Genomic DNA, 25,453 nt, shown 5'->3' on the forward strand with positions numbered 1-25,453 from the left:
GTTCAAACTCTCTGCTTACGAATTCTGCATGATCCTCGTGATAGAGTTGAAAGCCTGATCTTTCACCTGTTAATATTTTCACATTCATCCTTAAGTTTGACAAATTTTGTACTGTAAAGTTGACTTAAGTACAGTTTGATGTCAATTCTTGTGGAAAGAGCTTTCTGCATGTAACATTAGACGCATACAGTTAAACAACACAGCATAGTACAAAAACTCACAAGAAAATGTTTTGGCACCAGCAGGAAGAAATCTCACCCTAACCATTTGTCATTTTAAACCATCCTATTGTAAGTTTTACCAGCTACTTCTAAATTTGTGCTTTATTTAAAGAAATAAAATAAAAATCCTAAGACTTGTCTAGCGTAGTGAAATATGTGTATATCAGTTTTAGGATAAATAGCTAAGTCTTATTACGCTGTGTTACTTAACTTGTATATATAGAGTATACATAAGAGTTTGCAGTAACCTGTTTCTCCAGGATTTCCAGTTTGAATGGATTTAAGCTCAAACTATGAGATTAAGTAAATGATTTAGAAGATTGCAGAATAAACTGAGTGTAAATTACAGGAAGCTCTATCAGATGGTGAAATAATTTTTAAAGAGTCTTTTGGTCCTTGGCTCAAATTCAATAAGTACTGTTTGTATACCAAGATATGTGAAATGTAAATGTTGTAGGTTATATTTCACTCTTGTAGCTATAAAAATGTAGAACAGAGATAGCTTGTACTACTGAGTTAACAAAAGTTATACTAAAGTATCCTGTTAAAGAAAAAAGTATACAGAGAGTTAAGCTCGTTGCTGTAACCCCTTTTGGATTGAAGTGTGCTGATTTTTCATATATGTATATTTTATATATATATTCTGCAGAAGTATGTATATATAAAATGTACATATAAAATGGCCTAATGCAGACATCCATTGTATTGCAGTTATGAAATGAAGACATTTTGGAAAGAACATTGTATCATAGTTCATGAATTTGCAGTGGATCTTTGTTCCTTTTTACTGTGGTATTTTAGAAATGAGTCTCAAGTTTGAAATTAGATCTGCCAAGTTGGAGTTTTGCTGCTTCAGCTTTGCACTGGGTGTCCGAATAAACCAGTATGAATGTAGTATTTGCCCTGTGTGAAGCAGTTACACCCCAACAGATAGGAGGAAAAAACCTAGAAAGAACTATTTCAAGTTTATCTTTTTGTATATGAAAATAAACGGTAAATTACAAATAACTGTTTCCCTCGTTGGTGTGATGTTAAAATCATTGTTATTTTACTGTCCTTGGCATCCTCCTTAGCTGGAGGATTTCCTTTTTCATAGAAGAATGGTTTAGGTGTTGAAATGGCATCTCTGCTATCCAAAATCCCTAACAAAACCTCTGTAGAGGCATAGCTGAAGCCTCTACTACCCATCACTTGCAAACATTCTCAAAGAGAAGAGGGAATTAGCTGAAATTCATAGAATCATAGGATGGTTTGGGTTAGAAGGGACCTGAAAGATCAGCTAGTTCCAGCCTTCCTGCCATGGGCAGGAACACCTTCCACTAGACCACGTTGCTCCAAGTTGCATCCAACCTGAGCTTGAACACTTCCAGGGATGATGCAGCCACAGCTTCTCTGGGCAGCCTGTGTCCTTTTGGTGTTATTATTTTATTAATATAAAATTCCTATGTCCTTTTGAGTGTGTTGCCTCTTTCTAGCACTGTGGTAACACTGCTTATCATTCCTAGCAAACAACTGTTCACACAGAGCATTATGTGCATGTTAAGCTGTATCAACAAAGCCCAGCAACGTAGCTGCAACTGCCAGAAACCAAAGGACCTGGGACAAGATTAATAATAATAATAACAAATAAAAAAAAATAAAGCCTGAGTTCCCAGCACTCAGAGCAACACACTGAGCTCTGAAATCCTCTCATGAGGTAAGAAGCGTGGTCAGACCTCTCCAGTCAAGCTTCCACCAACAAAAGGATGGCATAGCCATGCAGTCCTGATGTTCTGATGTTTTCAGTTGCTAAACTGGTCCTTTTTTTCTGAAAAAAAATGCCTCTGACTTGATGTTAGGTTGGAAAAGCTTGCAGTACAGTGGACAGGCATGAGGCAAGTATGAACATTACCAGCCGTCTGGGAGGGAAAATTATAGTAATTGGGCTGGTGGTTTTCCTGAAAGGAAGCCTGATGTAACATCACCCAACATTGACTTAACCCAACCCCATACCACCATCCTCAGCTGCTTGTTCAGCCTGGAGAAGAGAAGGCTCTGGGAGGTTCTTCTTGTGGCTTTTCATTACTTGAAGGGGGCTTGTAAGAAAGGTGGAGACAAACTTTTTTAGCAGTGCCTATTGCAATAGGACAAGGGAGAATGGTTTTAAACTAAAAGAGGGTTGATTTAGATTAGACATAAGGGATAAATGTTTTACAATGAAGGCAGTGAGGAATTGGCACAGGTTGCCCAGAGAGATGGTGGATGCCCACCCCTGGAAACATTCAAGATCACATTGGACTGGGCTCTCAGCAACCTGATCTGGTTGGAGTTATCCCTGTTCTTTGTAGGAGAGTTGAGCTATCACAGAATCACAGAATCCTTAAGTTGGAAGGGTCCAACCCCCCTGCCACGGCAGGGTCACCTGGAGCAGGTGATACAGGAACGTGTCGAGGTGGTTTTGGAATGACATTGGAAAGGAGACTCCACAAAACCTCCCTGAGCAGCCTGTTCCAGTGCTCTGACAGTGTCAACATAAAGAAGTTCTTCATGTTAAGGGGAAACTTCTTGTAGTTTAGCTTATGGCCACTGCTCCTCACTCCGTCCCTGGGCACCACTCAAAAGAGTCCAGCATCTTCTTGGTACTTGCCTTTGAGACATTTATATGCATTAATGAGATCCCCCTCAGTCTTCTCTAGACTGAGCAGGCCCCGCTCCCACAGTCTCTCCTCATATGAGAGACGAGCTTTTTCTTCTCTAGCTAAAGACTAAATGAGCTTTAAAGGTCTCTTCTAACCCAAACGATTCTACGGCCCTTCGGAGTTGGAGCACAGGGTGGCCATGCTGGACAGGGGTTAGTTCAGCCACCCCTCCACGGGCGCACCTTGTAATCTCCGTGGAGGGGGCTCATTCTTTAGTTTTATTTTTTTTTCCACAATTCTCGGTCCAATCTCTTCGATTCGGCTCGTTCCCCTCACGCCGCGTTCCCGCGCTGAGGCGGTACCGCCATGGCGGGGCCGAGAGGGGGCGCTGAGGGGACAGCGCCGCGCCCGCCCCTTCCCGCCCCCGCCGCCACCATGGCGGGCCTGCCCCGCCACCGCCGCTTCCTCGGCGGCTTCGTCTGCGGGGCCGCGGCCGGGGCCGCCGCGTCCTGCTGGGCTGCCTGGCGGCTCCTCCGCAGCCAGAGCCAGCCGGAGCCGAGCGCCGGGCGGGCCCTGGCAGAGGGTAAGCGCTGCGGGCCGCGGGGAGGCCCGGCGAGGCGGCACCGTGGTTCCGCCGGGCGGGAGAGGCGGCGGCGCCTCAGCGCGGTTCCGCTCCCTACGGCCCATCCTGGCCTTAAACCCTCTCCCTCCCCTTGCGAGTGTCTTCTTCCTCCCCTCGGAAGAGCCTTTTCCCTCCTGTCTCCATCCAGGGGTGCCCAAAGCGAACCGGGAGATCCGGGGGCGGGGGGGTGGTGGTCCCCCAGTACATGCGCCGGGCTGTGGGTGGAGGAGGTTATGTGGGGATGCTGGGCTGTAACTTATCATTGAAAGCCCTTCCCCCTGCAGTGCAGCTGCTCACGCCAAAGTGTTGGTGGCAGGAGAGAAAAGTGGGTCCGTCCAGGATGGCTACAAGCGTCCCCGGTTGCTGGGGGTGCGGAGCGCAGACCATTTTTTCCTGTATGATCTGACAACATCCCCACGGTGTATGCGTGCATATATATGAGTATATATAAATATATACACACACACATATATATTAAGTTTTAAACACACAATTCAGGTGATAACTAAACCTCAGCTACAGCTGCCCGGGATGAGCCAAGGCTTGTCCATCAGGTCTCTGCACCCGGGAGTTTGGGGGGTGCAGGTATGGGTGGGGATGTTGGGGGGCACCCGAGGGAGCAAATGGTTTTCTCTACAGCGTGAAAACTTTAAAACCCTACCAGAGCGTTGGAAAACACAGGAAGAATGGCTCTGAAAATGTGAGTTGCTGTTGGACAAATGGCTAGAGGGTGAGGAAGGCAGTAAGATGGATGTAAATATTCCTCCATGAGAGAAAATTGTTGCTTGCAAAAATTGTCTCAAAGTGAAGCTTCCGTCATTCAGCAGGGTATAAGTGTTCGCAGTGAGGGCAGGACTTGCTTTTACTCAACTCACACATCTCAGTTTGTGAGGCAGTGTTATTTCCAGCTCCAAAGGGTAAAGTATGCATGTTTGTAAGTCTTTAATGCCTGTTCTGTCTGTAAATATCCAATAGCTTTTATTCTGAGGGGCGGACTGATTGCTAGATATATGTATATTTGTGCAGGCATTACAGCAGTTGAGTTAGTCCTAGAGCTGAGGTCCTCATGTTAACACACAATGGAAACCAGAACTATTTTGGTAGATGAGAGTTTCAGTGGGGTAGTTCTCTTAATATTTTTTTTTAGGTCTTAATTGTGGCAGTAACCTCAAGTAATTCCCTGTACAGTATGTTTATGCCCACTGAGATGTTTTTCTTGCTATCTTGTTTCTGATTGTGTTTCTGATCATGTTTCATCTTTGGATGGCTGGTTTTTTTTTTTCTCCATAGAACCAGTAGAAGAGGCTCTGCTGGAAAGATATGGATTCCCTGAGGCTGGAACAGAAACCAGATGTTACACAAATCATGCTCTGTCTTATGACCAAGCAAAACGGGTGCCTAGATGGGTGATTGAACATATTTCAAAACACAAGACACTGGGTATGTAGGTGTTTATTTACTTGCACTTATGATGCCCAGAATGGGCCTTGCTGTTCACAGAAGGTGGACCCTGGAGCAGGCAGGGGGAAAAATCCTATAGTGATCTCTGGGTATGGATTTTTCCACCCATTCACAGTCCCACTGGGGGCAGCAGGCCTCTGGGTGGGTGTCAGCTTCATGCCATGAATTATTAAGGCTGTTGTTACCAGTGATTTAAGAGATCTGTCACTGCAGGTTGGCAGGGTTCTTCAGTATTATTCCTCTGCTTGGGACTAGTCTGGTATTGAATATACAACATCTGTAGTGAAGATACACTTGGTCCAAGGGCTGAATATGAAATGGAGAACTAGAGTTACCTTCTGTGAGAAATTTATGTTGTGAAACAGTCTGTAAGATCAGTACAGGTGTGTCAGTGTGAACACTCTAAAATTGTGCAGGAGGGAAGCTTAACTTACCTCTTTTTAAACATGAATGGAGAGAACATGAAACAATGAAAATAAACCTTCCATACATGATTCAGACCTGCAGAGTTGCTGGAGTGCATAGAAATGGCTCTTGCTTCCTTGGTTGGTGTAGATAGTCCTGAGGTCCAGTCTGTGTCAGTTTAGCTGCTGCCCCATATGTGGAGTCAGTGCCTTTTGTGGCCAGATCCCTTCATCTGCAGATCCTGGAGATTTGCTCAGGATGGGAAGAGAATGTTCATTGGTGAGATAAAAATGGAGCAAAGGGCATCAACAGTTGTAATTGTTCAGAGCTGCAGCCGTTATTTACTGTGGTGCAGTTCTGCATTATTTCCTGATGTGCATTATCTAATACTCTCTCCCCTATTCCTCATGCAAGACAGAGGCTCAGTGATTTTTTTGCTGTCAGTTGGTGAATGAAGTATGAGTGGTATACAGTCATAGTAAATTAAGTTTATAGCATTAGTTCAGTTTTTATAAGGCAGATTATTAGTGATGGAGGTAAGTGTGTAATTGTAAAATGTTTTATGAAAGCAATAGCCCTCTAAATATATCTTACTCACTGTCTTCAAATTACCTTTCAAAATTAAAAGCATGATCTTGAAAATATTATAACCAGCCCCTAAGTAGCATCATTGATTCCACTTCTTTCTGAGGAGAAAACAGTAATTCCAGGCTTACTTTCAAGTGGGCCTTAACAGCTGAATTTTTAAAATGTTTTCCAAATGACCAGATACAACTAAACTGCAAGTTGAAATTAAATATCTTGAGGCATTCAGCCGTGATTTCTGCCTGTAGCTACTCTAATTGAGATTTGAGGTGGAACTGTGTTGAAGGGGGAGGGTTGAAAGGACATAATGTAAAAACAGGTATATTTTATTGCTGAGTAAGAACTTAAATGTTTAAAAAACATGGTGCAAAGAAATCAGCATTACATATAAATGGTCTGTGCAGAACTGGTTACAGAAGAAATAAGCCTTTTTTATAAAAGCAGTGAACAGAGAAGAAACGAGGACAGATTTTTCCATCTTTCAAGTTTAATTGATAAATTGCACTTTTGTTTTAAATACTGAAAATCAGAATTCTTTTGTTTTGCACACTAATAAACTTGTCAGTGTTGCCTCCTGAGCACCAATCCTGAGCTGAAGTGTCATGTCACGTGCTTTACCATGAAAGAAAAGTGAAGCTTTTTCCTTCTACCTGCAGTGCAGAAAGATGCTCTGATCACCTCTTTGTTCTGGCCTTACCTCCCTGGACATACACACAGGTGGTCAGCAAAGAAAGGAAACTGCTTACAGGCATTGGTTTCCAAGGGGTGCCTTATCTATGTGCATGTTCCTTTTCCACCCTTTTCCTTCTTCCCTATGGTCCTTTCACATTCTTGTGTTCTTCTGAGAGCCTGCCCAGTAAAATGTGTCCCACACTTTGTTCTCAGTGCAGAGCACAAGGAAGCACAGGGTGCACATGTGCTCAGGGATAATATTGACGTGACAAAAAGTGGATGCAATCTGTGTGTGTGTGTGTGTTTACAGTCAGCTGTAGGGAAAAAAAAGTAATTTTAATAACTAGCTTAATTGATCACTACTGGAAGTTATTCCTTGCGTTGTATTTTTTATGGTTGAGGAGAAAAATACCCGATTTAGGTTTATGTGTGGAATACTTGAGTGTCAAGATATGACAGAATTAGATCCTTTTGCCTTGTGGTTATGTTGGTTTAATGATAACCATTCAGTGTGTTATTCCTCAGGCGATGCAGACCGAAGGCACTGTAAATTCAGACCAGATCCCAACATCCCTCTGATGTTTAGTGCTGCCAATGAAGACTACCTTGGGAGCGGATGGTCACGAGGCCACATGGCACCAGCGGGAGATAACAAATTTTCAACAGTAGGATTTTTGTTCTCCTTCTTTTTAATTTGTCTTTATCCACTGGAAAGGGTCAAAAGACCCTTGAAAGTAATGTGTAACGTTCCTTTTGCAGGTTTTTATGGTTTTTTTTTTTGGAGGTGGAACACGATCTCATTAGTGATGCGCAGACCTGGGTTTGAAGTTGCAAGGTCTGTTCCTGACTGAGCACTGTAGGATACTCTCACAGTCTCCTTCAGGCATCTAAACCAGGTGCATCCTCTGATGACATACCTCTCTTCATTAAATCACACACGAATTAGCTTGTTTGGCAGAGATGATGTGGTGTTAAGCAAGTCTTCTCAACCCCTTGTGTGTCACACTGTCTGCCTATGAAATGAAAATGACAACCTTCACCAAACAAACCTCCAAAGTGTTTTCAAAGCTCATTTAAAGGGAAATGGGGACAGTGACTTCGTTCCGCCCAACAGCTGCTGAGATGTTTGAGGCTGGATTGGGCAAAGCAAAGATGCTAAGCACTGTTCTGTATTGGCAGGGAGATTGCCTGGATGATTGAAAAGGCTTTTTCCTTTCTTGCAAAGTGTATGAGGTGAATTAGACCCTTCATTTGCCGTAGTTCTTCCAGTCTATAAAACGTCTTCACCTGCCATTTGTTTGAGCTGTAAGAGAAGCAAGCCCTAATGCCCCGGCTGACTTACAAAGCAGCCTTGAATTTATTGGATCCTCGTGTGAAGTGTGCCTAATGCAGCAATTTGTTAATTAAGAAGCAGTTGAAATTTGTATTTCTGCCAGGCAGAATGGAATTCAGTGGGGCAGAGTGACAGCACGGTGGCATGTGGTGAATGAAAGAACCAGTCCTTTTGTTCCTACTGGGAGTTTCTTGGTTGTTATTTATTTGTGATGTCTGGGGAATTTTTGCTGGTGATCTCCCTGTGCAGAGAGATCCTGGACATGGCTTGAAATGCAGTGTGATGATACAATCTTTCAAACACAGGATTGCAAAAATTTAATTTCACAGTTTATTTGGTGCAGGTAGTGTTTCCTCATTATCCTATTTAGAAGTAGTAGTATGTGAAAAATATTGGCAAGTACAGGACCTATGAAAAATCTGGGTTAAAATCTTAGGATTTTTTTCCCTATGTCTCTCTGCATATGCCTAGTTTTTTAAGCACCAGGTCCTTCACATCTGGAAGTATGTGAGCTTCTGTTCAGAGGTTTATGACACTTTAAAGATAAAATTAAGCTGATATGTAGGTATTTGACCGTTATGGTCTCATAAATCATTTCATTGCCTGCATATTCTGTATTTGTAAAATATCGTTGAGTATTTTTAATAAAGAAAACCTTTTCTTGTAAGGGAAAGACGAATTTAGTTATTAGGCAGTGAAATAAATGAAAAGCATGGGTGAAAGCATCCTTCCCATTCAAAAAGAAGAATTGCTGGTTGCTTTCAAAGACATTGCAGAACTGATACTGGGTGACATCGTAATTCCTCTACCTCTAAAATTAGAAGTTCTCATGCTGTTTCTGCCAAGGAAAAAAAAGCAGATAATTTTGCGAGGTTTCACCTTAGTTATGCACCTCTTAATCCAAAATAGTTTTGCAGGTGCTCCGACTTAGGTTTTATCTGACCTTTTGTGTTAATAAATGTTTAAAACTAAACTAGAAATGGGATTCTGATCCAAAGACTATTACAGTGTGTTTTCAGCCCATAAATGTTTCAATGAAATTGTATTATTTTCTTTCTCTGCACAGAGAGCTATGGCTGAAACATTTTATCTCTCTAACATCGTGCCTCAGAATTATGAAAATAATGCTGGATTTTGGAACAGGTGAGAAATTACTTGTAAGTAAACCAAATGAAAAATACCAGGCAGCAGCATAAATCAAAAATGCTTTATTTATAAAGCTTCTTCACATCCAAGTATTCTAGAGCACATTATGGGCTACCTGTAGAGCTCATAGGAACTTCCTCTGAAATGAAGGGCAGCTCAGTCCTCACAGTGCAAGAACAGTACGATGACTATTTAGTTTTTTATCCAGTCAAACTGTAGAAGTCATTTATTTAGAATAGCTAAAATGACTTCTTCTGGCTGATGTGGGTGAAAGTACCAGGCATAATGTCCCTCTCCTTAAGGAGGATTCAGTAGAAGCAAGGAAAGGGTTTAGATCTTCCTCAAAAAACTGCTTCCAGTGTGAGAGTGTTCAGATCTCTGTGTGTGGACGTTGCTTCGCTTTGAATCAGAGAACTGAGCACTCCCCACTGAGTTACCACCACTTCAGGTCTTAAATGTCTCTTTAGGTGCTGGCTTCCAAGTAGCAGCCAGGCAGGTTCTCTGTCACTTGTGAGCACTGACTGGATCGAATCTGAGGTTCAGGGCGTGCCTGATAAATTTAAACTTTCTTCCCGTAAGGTTTTTTTTACTCTTTCCTTGCTTTGAGCAGAGGAAAACATAATAAAAGTAGCATTTTCCCTGTGCTTCTTGCGTAGGACTTACAGAATGTGAAGGCTCAGAAACAGGAGGGGAAAATGATGAATTTCTCAAGGTTCAGTCAGGAGAGGGTCAGCAAAATTATGTAGAGTGTTGCACTAAAGATCCATCAAAACTGCATCATCATTCAGCTCCACACTACTTACCTGTTTTGCAAGACTGCATATAAAATCATACAAGGCATTGAGTAAGGTTATATTATAGACAAATAAAATGCCATAACTTTAAGAGTTTGTTTGTTTCTTATTTTAGTAACTCAAGTATTTGAGCATAAATATTCCTTATACCAAAGCTGAGCATTTGAACCAATTAAAGGTGGGAAACCATCTTTATTTCCCTAAAGCAGGATCTCTGCTGGAGTGTGATGGAAAATTTCCCCTCACACTATCAGCCTTGCAATTTAAGCAGCTATTACCACTTTTTCCCACCCCAGCACCCTGTTGCCAGAGTTTAAATACGTGAACAAGGCAGTAGTGCCGCTTTTTTTGTCAGTCATTTCACATGTTGTGTCCTTTCTTGGCTTCGGTACTCTCTTGTTTTAGTTGTTTGCTTCTTGAATTTTCTTCTGAGGTGCAGGTAGACAACTCAGCTTAGTCAGTTTAAGTGTTTGTTGTTTTCTGAAGGGGCGTTTGCCCTCCAGCCTGGTGTTTTTGATGCTTTCCCAGTTCCAGGTCTGGTTCCAGCTGACTGTGGTGAGTCAGTTCCGTTTGCCAGCCCAGTTAAATTGATTGTCATTTTGTTCTGCTTGGTTATCTAATCTTTCCAGATTAGAAGATTGGATCAACTGACGAGATGAGTGCAAGAACCAACATGGAAGGTGGATTAGGACTGGTCAGCTGGGACAGACAAGGGAAACAGTGGGAAAGGGGAGACAGGAGGGAAACAGTGGGAAAGGGGAGACAGGAGTGTATCTTGCAGCAAGCTATTAGATAGTAAGCTGTTAGATGGGCTCAGTGGTGTGGTCTAAGTGCACCTTAGAATTCCTCATTCTCTTCCAACCACTATGCATGCTTCTGTCTTTCCTGATGTTTGACTGTCGTTTTCTGTCTTGTGAGTGTGATTTCATGGTCACTGTAATCTGACCTCTGTCCCTGCTGCCACCAAAAGCAGTTTTCTCCCTAGCTGCATTTATTCCCATTCTTTCCTTTTGCCAGTTGGTGTTTGTGTTTCACTGCTGTGAGACAGCCTGAGGAGCTGAGCTGCTTGGAAGCAGAGCTGGTGACAGCAGGAAAAAAAATTAGTTTGTTAATGTTTTGCTGTATCACATGAAGAAAGGGCTCCTTCCTGCTCATTCTCATTTGTGGGGCTCATTCTTGCTAATTTGATTTGTGTGAGCTGATTTAACTCACTAACCCAGCACAAAAAAAGGAAATACTGGTTTTGTTCAGGGTTGTTGACAGACAAAGAGCGCTAAAGTGGCCCAAGGGAGAGGTATGAGGAACAGGGATGAGACAGAGAAGGGGATGAAACAGGCCTCTTTCAGAGGCAGCCAGATTAGCTGGGTTTATCTGTCTGATATTCTGGTCTGTTTGTCCATTTGTGTGAAGTGCAGCTCTCAACTTTGTAGAGGACCAGTGGGTGCTCATTGTGATTTCTGTAACAGTTAGGGTATTAGATCAATGGCAGGCTATAATCATAGCCTGATTCATCACCCAGAATGGTTTGAGTTGGAAGGGACCTTAAGGATCATCTAGTTCCAATCCCTGTACCATGGGCAGGGACACCTTCCACTAGACCAGATTGCTCCAAGCCCTGTCCAACCTGGCCTTGTTAATATTTTGTTTTATATAAAATGGGCACAATCCAGAACTTCCTTATTTGAGAAATGTTATATGCTGTAAACCGAATGGATTAGTTTAAAAAATAAAAATAATGGTATATTTCTGGAGGTATTACTTCATTTTTGAACAGTTTTATATGTAATAAAAAACTAGACTTAGGGGGAATGGCACACAGAAACTTTCCCCAGTACTTTGAGCTATGGAAAGAGCTGGGTCCTGCAGGGCATTGATTCCTTGGGGAGAAACGTACAAATCCAATAATGTAAAGTCTCTCAAAGCAAGAACACCAAAACCTGCTGTTTAAAACAATTTTATTTTACTAATCCCAAGTGACCACCAGCAGTATATTTCTAGTGTCAGGTGTGGGAGTAAGTAGAGAACTCAGCTGTTCAGACAGGTGGTAAGGCTGCAGAAACCATTTTCGGATGTGTGCAGTAACACATGTCTGTGAATAAGTGAACTTGGCATAAGTGGGCAGCATAAGTTGGGCCTGAATTTTTAACCTTCTTTGGCTTGGGAATCAGTCATGTGAAAAATGCTCCCTAACTTTTCAGTAGCTCATCCTTCCCTTCACAATATGTCTCAAAGATTATTATGTCAGGTTTTCCCAGCTGACTTTTCCTTGTCTGTTCCAGAATGGAAATGTATTGTCGGGAACTGACTGAGAGATTTGAGGATGTTTGGGTGGTTTCTGGACCTCTGACCTTGCCTCAGACAAGTGATGATGGAAAGAAGAGTGTTACTTATCAGGTATGTATATATGTTGCTGAGCTAATAGTGCAATGGTAATGATTTATTCATTTAAAATTGATATTATAGCTTGATAAAACAAAATTGAACATCTTAGTACATGCAGAATGTTCAGTATCAGTTTGGACGAGATCAGCAGAAATGTTACATCTTTCCTATACATGAAAAAGTATAATTTAAAAATAATTTGTTTTATTTACAGAGACATCTGTTTCATGTCTGGTAATAGTCTGCAGTAAAACTGTTTTCTGACTTGTATAATTCGTGGCAGTATCTAAGCAGAGAGTTAGTTACTGATGTTCAGGCATCTATTCAATCATTTATTTCTTGATGTGCTTTAGAAATAGTACACTGCAAAGGTAGTGTGGGTTTCTAAAAACTGTGCAGGGTATTGGAATGCCTGTGCTCCTTTAATTTCCTGAGCACTTGTTTGGTGATATCCCATAGGCAGCACCTGGGTAGGCCTTGCAACTGAGATTCTGTGCATGCCAGAGTTAGCTGGAAGACGTCATTCAAGTTCAGTAGGTTTTAGGTGAATGCAGTCTAATCACTGGTCCATGGTACTGATAACCCCCCTTCTTTTAGTCCCTTATTTTTATTACCTGTTTAAAATACTCTGAAGATTTAAGATTGATCGTGCACAGTCTCTAGAAAGCCATCAGTAATAGACAGATAAGAAAGGCTATCACGTTGAAAGGTGAATTTATTATTTGTACTCTGACTTACTCTTTGTAGGCTTGTGTTTAGACATCTGTATGGTCTAAGTGTGGTAAGTTATTCAGGGGAGTGTTACCTTCTGCCCCACTGCAATGAGACGTAATTGCTGTTTTCAGTTGCTGGATGGAAGCTGTCATAATGCAAATAATAAATGCTGTATTTTGCACCTCTTGAAAAAAACACTTTTCCATGACAATAAATACTGGGATCAACTGCAGCTCCAGCTTGTGAGTGATTCAACTGTCCAACTTGTTCTCAGGAGCAGTGGATGAGCTTCCTGTAACAAGCCTCTGTTTCAAAGGGTTATGAGAGACACAAAAGAGAGAGATGTTCAGCTTTCAACAGTGGCTTGTTTAGTGGTAAGATTTAGGCACTATTGCTGCATTATAAATACACAGCTGATTTCCATTTGATTGAACTTGGAACTCAGTCATGATAAAACGTGATTTTTCCTGTTTCCTTTTACCTTTTTTACTTCTTGAAAAACTGTCCCTTATGTCCCCACCCACACATGTCAAACCTCGACTGTGACAAAATCACAGCTTTGGGTTTGTTTTTGTTTCTTTTACCAGACAGTCATATGTTATGCATATGAAAATGCAGTAATAGTAATTTATCTTTTCTCATGTTCAGTGGCAGTTCCAAATTTCACCTCTCACCACATCGTTGTGAGGAAGGGAACAACTGTGCTCATTTCCAAGGGGATGAATAAGCCATGGTTAAGGGATACAATCAATGTCACATGATAAGTTGGCGACAAGGCCAGCATTAGAGGGGCAGTCATTCCATGACACCCAAAGGGAGAGTGCTCACTTCACCATTTCCCATTATTCTTTCCAGGCCTTTTTCTGCCTTTCTCTTTTCTTTCCCTTTTTTTGACTGTCAGATCCTACCACAAAGTGCTGAATTACCCAGTACAACAGGAAACCACTCATACTGGGTTTACTGGGCTTGTTTTATGCTACTGTAGAAAGACAGAGGCAGCACACAGAGTAGTCCAGTGCTTCCTGGTGACTGCATGAGATATGTGCAAAAACACATAGCTAGGAGCAGGGGGGAGATGTTCCCTCTCAACAGTTTTCAACTGAGCATTTGACTCACTGTCATGCAGAATGGTACTGAGTTCTCCAGGCTTGCACAGAGCTTGCTGGAACTCACTTCCTTTTAGCTGTCGGGATATTGCATCTATTTGTCATCTTTAAAAATATATATTCGTCTTACATAGCAAAGAATTAAAAATCCTGAGCTGACTTGAACATTTTATTAGTGGAAATCATTTCCAGGAAGAAGCTGAATCATCTATCAACTGCACCTATCAACAGCTTCACTTTAATCTTGGTCACCTTTTTCTCGTTTTTCTCTAGAGAAAGTATTTACTTAGAAGAGAAAGATTACATTTTCTGAAAAATGATTGTCACTCTCCGTTCTGGTTCTGAAATATAAATTTCAGTATTCCACAGGTAAAAATGAGAGCAGGCAGGGTTTTTTTTTGTGCATTACTGTCTTTATTCAAAATAACTTCATACCAGGATAGGGTGATGAAATAATAGTGGCACAAAATGTCCATACTGCTTTGATTATCATATTGTTCTGGTTTTGTCTGTTGCCAAGATGTCTTCATTGTCTTTGGGCTTGATGACAACACTGGTTAAAAGACTAGTTTAATCAGTTTTGGTCTTAGTATAAACTAGGAAGTGAAGTTCAATGTTAGATGCAAACTAGTGGAATTGTGGTGTTCATGTTTGCATGTCACCATTTGGCCACATTCATAAATCCTTTTACTCGGTTTCCTACAATGAGATTCATAAAGTGGATTAATTTTTATTTAAACTGCATTTAAGTACAGGTGGGAAAAGTAAAATACTAATTTTGTGGTGCTTTTGTTTGATTTGGATCCTCTTTGGCTATGCTCCCAAGTCTAATTAAATACAGGCTGAGATTTTTTTTTTTATTATTATTTTGAAATGTCTGTATGGCTTAAGTTCTTGTGCTTTCCATTGTAGTTGTACTCTGGGGAGAGAGAGACTTCAGAGTAGACTGCTGTGTTGGGTTTTTTGGGGGTTTTTTTGGGTTTGTTTGGTTTTTTTTTTCCTTTCATCAACACATGCACTTAGAAGAGGGAACACAGCATGTCAAAGCACTGGAGAGAAGTTCTTTTCAGGCACCGTGGATATAGTGGCAGTCATTGCTATTGATTTTGGTAGTCTGGGATGCTACCCCTAACCCAGGAACACTGAGGGTTGTGAAGGAAAGGTATCTCTCAGCTCTCTTTCAGAGTGAACTCTGCCAGGTTCACACAAGTGACTTCGAAATGGAAGGATTTCGATCCTCATTGTCTGGGCTTGTGAAGCTGATGTGAGAAGATGTCCCTTTTCTCTGTGTGTGCTGTCCAAGGAGAGGTGCTGGAACTCACAGCCTGTAGTCTGGCAATGAGACCGTTAAGGCTGAGCTCCTTTCTGATATTTTTATTCTCTCAGACTAGAACTGTGAAAAAAAAAAATCAAAAACACATAAGTGCTCCAGTGAATGTGCCTGCACTGATTTGTTTTCAGAGCCTCTTCTCTTCTTAGTTTCCTTGTTTTTGGCTAAAGGAGCGGTGAAATCTGTATCTGTGGTTTTACATGCTGGTGTTTTTCTAATCAGGCATCCAAAAAGGTTATTTTTAGATCACTATAGAGGAAAAACAGAGCACTGGTCATGGCTTTGTTCCCAGTTCCTGCTTGGACTCTGGTACCATTTGGTCTTTAATTCCAGAAAGGGAATTAACCTTGAACTCCTTAGATGCCAGCATTGTTCTATCTCTTGGCTGAACTTGCTTTATCCTCAGATATGTTCTGTCATTTCATCTGTCTCCAGTGGAGGTTTTTATTGCAAAGAGTAGATTGATGACTGTGCTGGGTATCTGAAAAACATATTTTGAGAATATATGTAAAATAGAATGCCAACAGGAAAAACCTGTTCTGTGTCATTGGAGAGGCAGATGCAGGTTTTTCATCTTTGTCCAGATCAAATCGAAATGACATTGTCTTGTTTTATACATTCCTGCTCTCCAGTGACTGCCACTTTAGTGATTTTCCTCTCTCAGCAGATTTGGAGTTTGAAATACAAATTTTGCAGTAATTCAGCTATATCACGCTCAGTTCTCCACCCTTCCTATTCCCAATGCCATAGTAGTAAATACTAATTTAAGAGGAATCAGCTGTGGTTGGCAAAGAACATTTTCCTTGTTATTTGAAGAAGACATTCGAATGTACTTTTTACTGATTTTTTTTTTTAATTTTTAATTTTCCAAACTGAATGATGAGGCTGGGCCAGAGATGCACAATAGCTGGGCCAAAAGATGCAGCTACTGGTCCTCTACATCTCTTACAAATAACTGGGAAAAAAATTGCACTTATATTGCAAATATAAGATGGTACTTTATGGTTTTCCCCAGTCAACTTTCAGAATTAGTAGAGGTTGTCTCCTAGCAAGATACCATTGGGAAAGGAATCCTTATTAAAGGAGGAAATAAACCCGGGAACTATTACTTGTTTGTTGGCTGCTGCAAGTGGTCTCATGGCTTCCCTGGTACCTATTGGATCTAAGGTCCATTATACACGTCCCATAAACTTTGTGCAAAGGGCTCATCTTGGATCAGCTGCTGGAAATGACCAGGGCTCTTGTCAGCACTAAATAAGGTACAAATGAATGTAACAGATAGTGGGTTAAGACTGGAGGAGAAACACCGAAGTTGCAGGATAGAGTAATGGAATTGCTTTTATTTAGCATTGTACCCATCCCAAAGGTTATGATGTTATAGGGAGAGGGGTGTTAGGGATTGTGGCGGATTCAGTGTTAAGTAAGCTAAATGGATTCTGTGGAAGCAGTAGTCTGTCATCGTGTAAATGCAGTTTATTATATACATAATGTGTATACACACCCTCTTTATTAAGGAAAAATAAAAAGGGAGGTGGAGTGTCTATCTTTTAATGCCATAACTGTGTATTCAGGAACAGTTTGGTTTTTTACCATCTCTTATTTATTTTTTTTCTTTCCTTTTTAGTTTGCCAAATGATTTGGCAATAGCAATCAGACCACCAGCCATAACAAATTAAATTTTTCTGAAGTACGTACATTTGCATTTTAGAGTGCTTGTCTCTGCAGATTGTTACTATGAATTTTATCTGTAGTGTTTTCTGTTTTCTGTATTGCTAGGTCTGCCTTCACACCCCTCAGTTCTACTCAATGCCATCTGACAGAGTTTCCTCAAATATTGGGGGGAAAACATTGTTAAAAGAATCAGTGCTGCCTAACACAAATCCAGAAGGAAGTGGAGTGAAGGCAGTTAATGCTGTCACAATGATCAAGTAAATAAATAGCGAAGGGAATTGTTTGTACTGCCAGAAAGTCTGTTTCTACACAGAATGTGGTATCAAATTGTACTAAAGCTCTGGGTTGTCAAACCTGGGATCGTATCAGCAGGAATAATGTTGTTTCTACAATAGAAGACTTGATGGGCCTTGGTCAGTATCATGCTTCAAGTTACAGCTATAACAAAAGGAATGGTTGTTCAGAGAAAGTCGCAGTCTTACTTTGAGTGACAGGAATGACGTCCTTGAATTCTGTCCTCCAAGAAATGTGATAGAAGTGTTAATTTTGTTACTGCCAGATGCAGTTGGAAGTACTGTATCACAGAGAAGTGTTTGTGCTTGTTTTCACTCATTTGTGTTTGCAGTGTGGCTCTGTCTGAACTCGGGTTAGGACTTCACAGAGAGAGAAAAAAATGGTTACTGGAGTGTCAAGGGAATTTCTGGAGCTGTCATTTTAAAGTGTTTGATGATGGTACCCTTTGATGCAAGGACTCTTCAGTGTGTGCTGGCATTTAAGGCATGATTGAATGTGATTTCTGTTTACCAGGTTCTAAGAGAATTGTGGATAATTGACAATCCAGAGCTGTCTCTGGCTGATGAAGGGCTCGTTAGTCCCTTCTGCTAATTCTCTGCACAGTTGATTTTCAGTTTCTAGTCACTAGGTGGCAAAGTACCACTTTGGGATTCACGAGTCCCTTTAAAAACGATCTGTAGCCTTTCAGAAGAAGATAATTTTCTTACCACTCTGGGAAGCTGTAACCAGCCCAGTGTAAAATGAAAATACGATAACATTTGTGTGTGTTAAAAATTTCCTGTAATAGTAACACTCTGTTTTCTTCTCGTGTAATTTCAACTCCTCTGCCATTATACTTCATATATTCCTTTTCTCCCGTTCCTGTAAGAATGGAGTTTTCCATCTCACAAACTCCAAACTGACTTTTTTAGGGACTGCTTTGTCCTGTATTTATCTGACTGTGACCATGAAAGTGGCATTGGTTAATCCAGATGCTTAAATTTACCCTAGATGCCTTTAGCAAATGTCTTCATTATATACTGTGATATTTTATAAACTGCAACCAAGAACAGAATTTTTGCCAAAATTGTGGGGAAAGCCAAACCTAAAAGCCAAACCTAAGACCAGTCCCCATCCAGTGACCAAATTTATCAAAGCTCACTGAAATCTTACTGTTTTAAGTAATCATGTTATTTCTGCCCTTCTCTGCCCCCGTGAGCTCTGTAAGTTTGTATCATAACTGCTTCCCAACATGTTTGTTGTTTTAGCAATATGTAAACATCTCTAAATGTCAGGAATTGCACACATTTTAATGGCCTGTCCTCATGACAGCTGTCCACGTTTAATTGGGCCTTGAGAAGAATAAAAAATTGATACACACTTGTGAAATGCCAATAACAATGTCAATAACAAGAGAAAAATAATAAACACCGTTCTGACAATGACTTTATAATAATGCTGCTCTATTAGATGACACCAGTTCAGTTGTAGGGCTTCAGCCAGTACCAGATCACCAACGAAACAAAGCAAAATTAAGAGGAACAAGCAGCTGCAAAAAGTTAGGGCAATGCACATTTTTACATTGAACTGATACAGACAGCAAAGTGTCTGAAATTTCACACTGGTTTCCTAAATGATGATGGGAAAGCAATATATTTAATGCTATAAAAAGAAGGCTTTCAGCTTGAGTGCTTTTTCTTTTCTCGTGTTATGAGGCTGTTGAAAATTTGAAAGATGAAGCAAAATTTTATAGCAATAGCGAAACAGAAATTTTCAAATGATTGCAGAAAAATTTGTCTTGTGGCCTGTTACCAACATGATGTGAAAGCATGTGGGGCAGCAGTGATTTCAACAGGCCATTGCTGTAGTTTCTTGCTTGTCATAGTCCAAAAAATTTCTTTTGGAATCAGAGATACTATTAAAAACTGCTGCTCTTCTCCAGCTGGGACAGAGAGCTGTTTCAAGCATTGATTGCTGGAAGATCATCTGCTGCCTGTGGATAGACAAGCACAAATCAAAGTCAACATCTGTGCGTGGATAATCTTAACCCATTTTCCATTCTGTTACAATAGGAGCATATGCTCTCTGCCTCTGTTAGGCAGGCACTGAGATAAATGGGATGGTGTAGATCCAAACAGTGATTCAGGCTGCTGAAGTTAGGGAGGAAAATCCTCTAGGTGGCAATAGGAAATGGGATTGTGGAGTTTGTTTTTGCTACCTATTGCTTCTGTTCCAGTCTTCACTTTTGCAGAATCACACTTCACTTCTTTCCCTGGCAGTTGAGCTGGAGGGGGAAGAAGGGGAGCAACTCTATGAAAACTTTTATCTCCAGATTCTCTAGTTCTCTATATACTCCCATAAAAAAGCAGACTGTGATATATTATAGAGAGTAATGATGGAAATATTTTGGTGTGCTCCAGAACTGCATTTCCTTTTCTAACAGAAATCATTAGGTCACAATGACTTCATAAAGTGCTGATGATGCACCCTGTGCATGGTTCACGTAAGTGTTAAACAGCAGAAAAAAAACCCGTATTTATTCTTGGTTATGCATATTTACTCTGTCAGAGAAATCAGGGACTGTCCTTTGATAGTGTTCTCCTCCAGGAGGATTACCTGGGGATAGAAATTTTATGCCCTGTTTTAAGGAAGGAAAGGACACCTGTGGACTGGCTGTTTGGGAGGGTGAAGTTGATTTTAATCACTTTAACATATTAACACTCAGTGAAGTAATTGCAGTAGTAGTTTACTACTGTTCAGAGAACTGGTATAAAGACTGTGCACTGCTTAAATTTTATTGAAATTCTCAAAAGAGAGCTTACGTGGAACTGAAGTGGTACATAAATTACATGTCTGACCATTGCCTGGATGGAGTTGAATTTAGAGTTACATTTCTCAAAAGGCCAACCCTTCCTTCAGTTTGAACTAGCGCTCGTTTTCTTTCTTCCCTTCCCTCCTTTGTAGGTGCAGATACTATGAATAAATGTGCATTATTTTGCATAGAATATATATATTTGCATAATATTACATAAGCACAGGGCCTGTTTTCCCTTAACACCCACTTCAGGCATTCAGCATTTCCATCTCATACCTCAGTGTTCTGTGTGCAGCTCTATTCATTCCCCAGCCTCTCTATCCACCCACTCAGCCCTCAGACTCAATCCCCAGTTCCCTCTGCTTGCTCACTCCACACAAATTCACCTGTTTGTTTTACATATGCCATTTACCCCCTAATTGGAGATACAGCTCCATCTGCGTGCTCGCCCTTCTTCTGGTCTTTTATCCACCAACCTGAGGATGCTGGGACGTGGATGCGTGTGTGGGAGGTGTTGAGAGGAGGGGGGGAGCTGAGCTAAGGAGGACCTGTATTTATATGTATATGTATGTATTTGGGGGGAAAAAGTATGCGAAGAGGCCTGGAAAAGGCCATCCTGCTCAGGAATGCTGCAGGTCAGGAGATTGTTGGCCCAGGATGAAGCCCAGGACTGGGGTTTAATCTCACTGCTGCCTTCTCTCAGGAGGCCACAGCCCTTTCAGGGAGCTCTGGAGCTGAGCACAGACTCTTCCTCCTCTTCCTCCCCACCCTAGGAGTGTGCAGGAGGTGGGAATGCAGTGCGGGCTCGGGAAGTACCCTGCTCCAGGGGAGAAAAGCAGCTCCAGCCTTCTGCCTGTGGCAGTGTCATCACTGGAGCACTTGAAATATGAACTCCCTCCTGTCCCCCTCAGGGATTTTCAGGCTTCTTAGCTCCCTCCCCAGTTCAAGTGCCACTGATCTCAGATAGGTTAAACTCCCAACACTATTTTTTAATTCACTTTTAACTCACCAGGTACAACAGTTATGTTGCAGTGTCGGGTTTAGTGTGCTTCAGAATTACCTGTGCATCAGTCATTTTTGATTATTTATGCTGTTCATCCTGAGGAGCTGTAACCCTGGATTCACCCACATGGAATGCTAAATGCAAAGAGCTTTGACACTCAGGAGCTCTAATTTCCCCATCAAGACACCTGTCATCGTTGAAAGGGAAGGTAGAGTTGACATAACCAGTTTCAATGACTGTTTGATGTCTAGACAGTGTCATTTGGGAGAAGGTTGGTGGCATAAGCAAGACCATTTTTGGAAAAAAAAAAAAACAAAAACAAAAACCCAAAAGGCAAAAAGCTCAGAAAAAGTTTATACTACAGCAAAGCCATTAAATAGCCTAGTTTATGGAAGGGGAGGAAAATATTTTGGAACACAGTAAAGAAATCTAAGAGCCCATGTTTTCCAGAAGCAGTAGTAATGTTTCTACTATGTTGTTGCACAAAACATTAAAAAACTTTATCAGAGGTTTCCATTTTTCCTGAAGGTTCTTTCTCTAGTTTTGGTCTAACCAGGAAGACTTAAAGAGCAGTCACTTAAAAAACTGGCAAGAGAGGTAGAAGACACAATTCAAACACTGAAAGAATTCATAACTGCAGTTAGTTAACTACTGAAACAGATTAATGTGATCCTTGGATCAGTTGCCACAGGCGAAGTTTAGTTTTAAAAACACATTTGCTTTTGCAGAAGGGCTGAAAACTCAGAATAAAGTATCTGTAGGAAGTGTGTGTTATGTGATTGAGTTGTACTGAATAAATGAATGGACAAGGCATGTCTGAACTGATAACACTGGATTAGTTTGTAAAATACTTTCAATTAATGTGATCAGTTGTGGCAGCATAATAAATACCTGCTTTCCCTGAAATTGTGTTTTAACTGTGTCTAACAAAAGCTGTCCAAAAAATCAAAACAAGCAGTCTCTGATTTTGCAGGTATTGCAAATTCTGGAAATGGTACCGAATTGCTGGATTTTATGTATAAAATTAAATGCCTTTGTAGTTTTGTGAGACATCTACATCTTTTTCTTCTGTTGCCATTAGAATAAAAATACAAATTTGAGCAGCCTGCTTATAGAAGGGTTAGGCCAAACTCAGGTTTTCCATGTGTGAACTTGTTACACTCTGTTAATGTGACAGATTCAGTTCAGCAACAGTGAATTAAAAAAAAAAAAGCCTGATACAGTGTGTGCACGAGCATCTCTTTTTGACTCCTAGAAAGAATGTGTTTGTCAGCAATAGGTGTATTCCCTTGGACTTATCCCTGCCACAGGGTGGGAGATATACTGTGTACATGTGTGTGTGAGCTTTTGGTGGATTTTATGGTAAGTCAGAGTCCCAAACCTCCACTCTTGGGGCTTCACTTTAATTCCTGGATTGTGGTCTGAGCAACACAGGGTAAAACCCAAAATGTACAAGCTCTTAAGTTAAGTCATAGTGAATGTTTAGAAGAAATCAGTGCTTTTTCTTTGGGTGCTTCTCTTCCAAGAAGATACTGAGTCACTGAGGGTACTTCATGTGTGCATAATAGAGATAGAAAAATATAACTGGCAGAAAGTAAAACAAAAGTTCCTGATCTGACACTTCCAAAGCATGCAGGTTTTAATATGCATTTCACATCAACTCTATAATAAGTTATTATAGTTATAAAAAGGAGAGAGGCTCCAGAGAGAGGTGTAGATGTGGTGCTTAGGGACGTGGTTTAGTGGTGGACTTGGCGGTGCTGGGTTAATGGTTTGGCTTGATAATTTTAAAGGTGTTTTCCAGCCTAAACAATTCTATGATTCTGTGATCTGCATTTGTAACACACCTTTCCTTTTGCCAGGTAATTGGAAAGGATGATGTAGCTGTACCATCCCATCTCTACAAGGTGATCCTCGCCAGACGAAGCAGGACCTCAGCAGAGCCCTTGGTGCTGGGGGCTTTTGTGGTGCCAAACGATCCCATAGGCTTCAGCCACCAGCTGACTGACTTCCAAGTGAATGTTGAAGACCTGGAAAAAATGTCAGGTTTAGTTTTCTTCCCCCAGGTGGACAAAACCAAAGATGTTAAAAATATCTGTGAAGTGGATACCTGTAAACTGATGGGCTTCAAGGAATTCACGTTGTACATCACCGCTCGGAAAGTGCGGAGTGCCCGTACCTTGCACCGGCTGGAGAAAGCCATGTCAGAGTTACAGGAGACAGGGATTGAGCCTGATGAGTACCTGCTAAAGCTTTACAAGAAGAAGGAAGAAGAACTGCTGCAGGAAAAACAAGGAGCAGCTAGAGAGGGGAAAGCTGGCTAAGTACGTGTTTGGGAAGATGTTTGGGGTTTTGTACTTTGAAAGGGGAACTGAAGGCAAACACGAAGACAAGGGCTCCTTGAATCATCCTTTATTTGGGTTGTGAAAACAATAAAGAAATATCTGGAAGCTGATGGGTTTGGAATAATGTTCATTCTTGTGTAAAATTATGCACACATGGGGTTTGCTGCACTACTTAGATATGGGAAGTGTAAACAACCCCTTTCTGGCGTGAGTAGATCACTGAACCTCCAGGAAAGGCTTTGTGCTATTTTCCAACTGAGACGTCAGACTTGGGGTTTGTGTGGAATCCCTTCTAGGAATATCACAAAAATAGACAGTAGACACCTTGGGAGTACAACTGGAACATATTTAAATGTAATTCCGCCCGCAAATTTCTTTCACTGCGATGCTGCAAAAGCAATGGTACTTTCTGGAATTTTTTCAAAATAAATTAATTTAGAAATACTTCATTTAACTCTCTTTTATCGGAGACCTGTAAGATGTAATCTGGATCATTTATGGTCTTCACTTAGTTATGTTCACCAAAACCTCTCCTGACCTTGTGTGCTGTGGATACTTTAACATGTCAGTAGCTGTCAGCTGGTGTCATTTGCGGCAAACTTCTCCCATTTCTGTATAATTCTGCAATTTTTTGTGAAAAACCCAATAGAGCTAGAGTTTACACCAGATGCTACTAGTGTAGATCGGGTCTTCATGAATTTGTGTAAGCTTAATGTTTCATTTTCACCACCAAGTTTGGATAAACGTGTTTTCTTGCATATTGTTTGATTTGAGAGGTGAGCACTTCTTTCTTTTTGGTTGTGGTAGTCGCTCACTGGCTTTTTTCCCAGCACCTGTGTTTGGAGTATAAGCTGTGCAACAAAACTTGTATGTGAAAGCAGAAGATTGACTGAAAATGCATTTCCAGTTCTGTTTCGGCAGCAACTGATGTTGCTCAGATTTGATGAAACTGCTTGGGAGATGTATTGAAAATTTTTTTCATTGGTTTTGTACTTAATTTGGGTAACTTATTGTTACCCTCTGACATTTTACATTTGGAAAGAAAGAGTAAGAACTTGACATATTTAGAATTTTTTTTCGTGGTAAGAATCTATTTATATTTGGGAGTTGTGCCATGAAAGCAAAACACCTTCAGTAGTTTTCACATGAAAGAAGGGTCATGTGGTGCCAGGCTGAATTGGGCTGTTTTCAGGAAGGATGAATCAGGAGCATTATTTGGATGTTGTGAGTCATCAGCTGGGTGTTCCTGTAACCATGTAGTTCCCTTCATCTCTGTTCAGTTGTGGTATCCCAAAGTAGATCTCTTTATAAAGCAGTCATGGTTCCCATGACACTTTTGTGTTTGCCAAGAACATGTGCACAAAATTCAGACATTTAAATCCAGAGAAATGTCACTAGCTAAGGACATCATAAAAGCCTACTGCCCACATAAATTAGAGAGAAATTGGGCAGAATCCTGACAAAATGTTTGCTCATTTCAATTTTAGCCTGGAATTGTGGTTGTAAATCCTATCAAATGTAACAAAACCAGTAAATCACAAAACAGCAAGCCATGTCTGCCTTTGCAGGACGTGGGAGATGTCCGAGTGTGTTGCCTGGAGTAACAAAGTTCCAGATGCTTCATGTGCCTCTTGGTCGTCTCGTGTGGGCTTCATTGGAGTGCAGGCAGCCTTTTGGCACTGCAGTGGTGTCACCCTTCGGAAAAGATACCTGGTCATTGCCCTCTGCATTGTCTTTCTTCTTCCCCATTATTTCAGTTATTTGTGGTTTTTAACTCAGCCTTCCACCTTCATCCTTTCACACAAGAGGTTACAGATCTCTCCAGCAGTGCTCACACACCCATGGGCAGCTGAAACAGATCTCACTGCTACAAGTACATGTCCATGTATAACAAAAACCTGTGTTGGGGCAGTGCCAGGTGTATGTGAGGAGCTCCAGGTATTGCCCCTTGCTGCTG

The 25,453-nt window shown here is 41.1% G+C and overlaps 2 protein-coding genes across 2 annotated transcripts in view; both read left to right on the forward strand.

Annotated features, from left to right (window-relative positions):
- Window positions 1-5,595, forward strand: part of LOC114062268 (activin receptor type-2B) — a 71,827-nt gene extending 66,232 nt beyond the window's left edge. Inside the window, exon 12 of the mRNA XM_027893526.1 lies at window positions 5,585-5,595. The gene's annotated coding sequence lies outside the window, so the exon portion shown is untranslated. The remainder of the gene's footprint in view (window positions 1-5,584) is intronic.
- On the forward strand, window positions 3,195-23,606 carry EXOG (exo/endonuclease G). Its single transcript, XM_027893527.1, has 6 exons — window positions 3,195-3,422; window positions 4,752-4,901; window positions 7,110-7,249; window positions 8,984-9,060; window positions 12,137-12,251; window positions 23,014-23,606. The coding sequence occupies exons 1-6, from the start codon at window positions 3,206-3,208 to the stop codon at window positions 23,473-23,475; spliced, it is 1,161 nt and encodes a 386-aa protein (XP_027749328.1). The 5' UTR covers window positions 3,195-3,205; the 3' UTR covers window positions 23,476-23,606.
- The last annotated feature ends 1,847 nt before the right edge of the window (window positions 23,607-25,453 follow it).

Source organism: Empidonax traillii, unplaced genomic scaffold (genome assembly GCF_003031625.1).
Source record: "Empidonax traillii isolate 1590-97213 ecotype Southwest subspecies unplaced genomic scaffold, ASM303162v1 scaffold393:size534744, whole genome shotgun sequence".
Classification (NCBI taxonomy): Eukaryota; Metazoa; Chordata; class Aves; order Passeriformes; family Tyrannidae; genus Empidonax; species Empidonax traillii.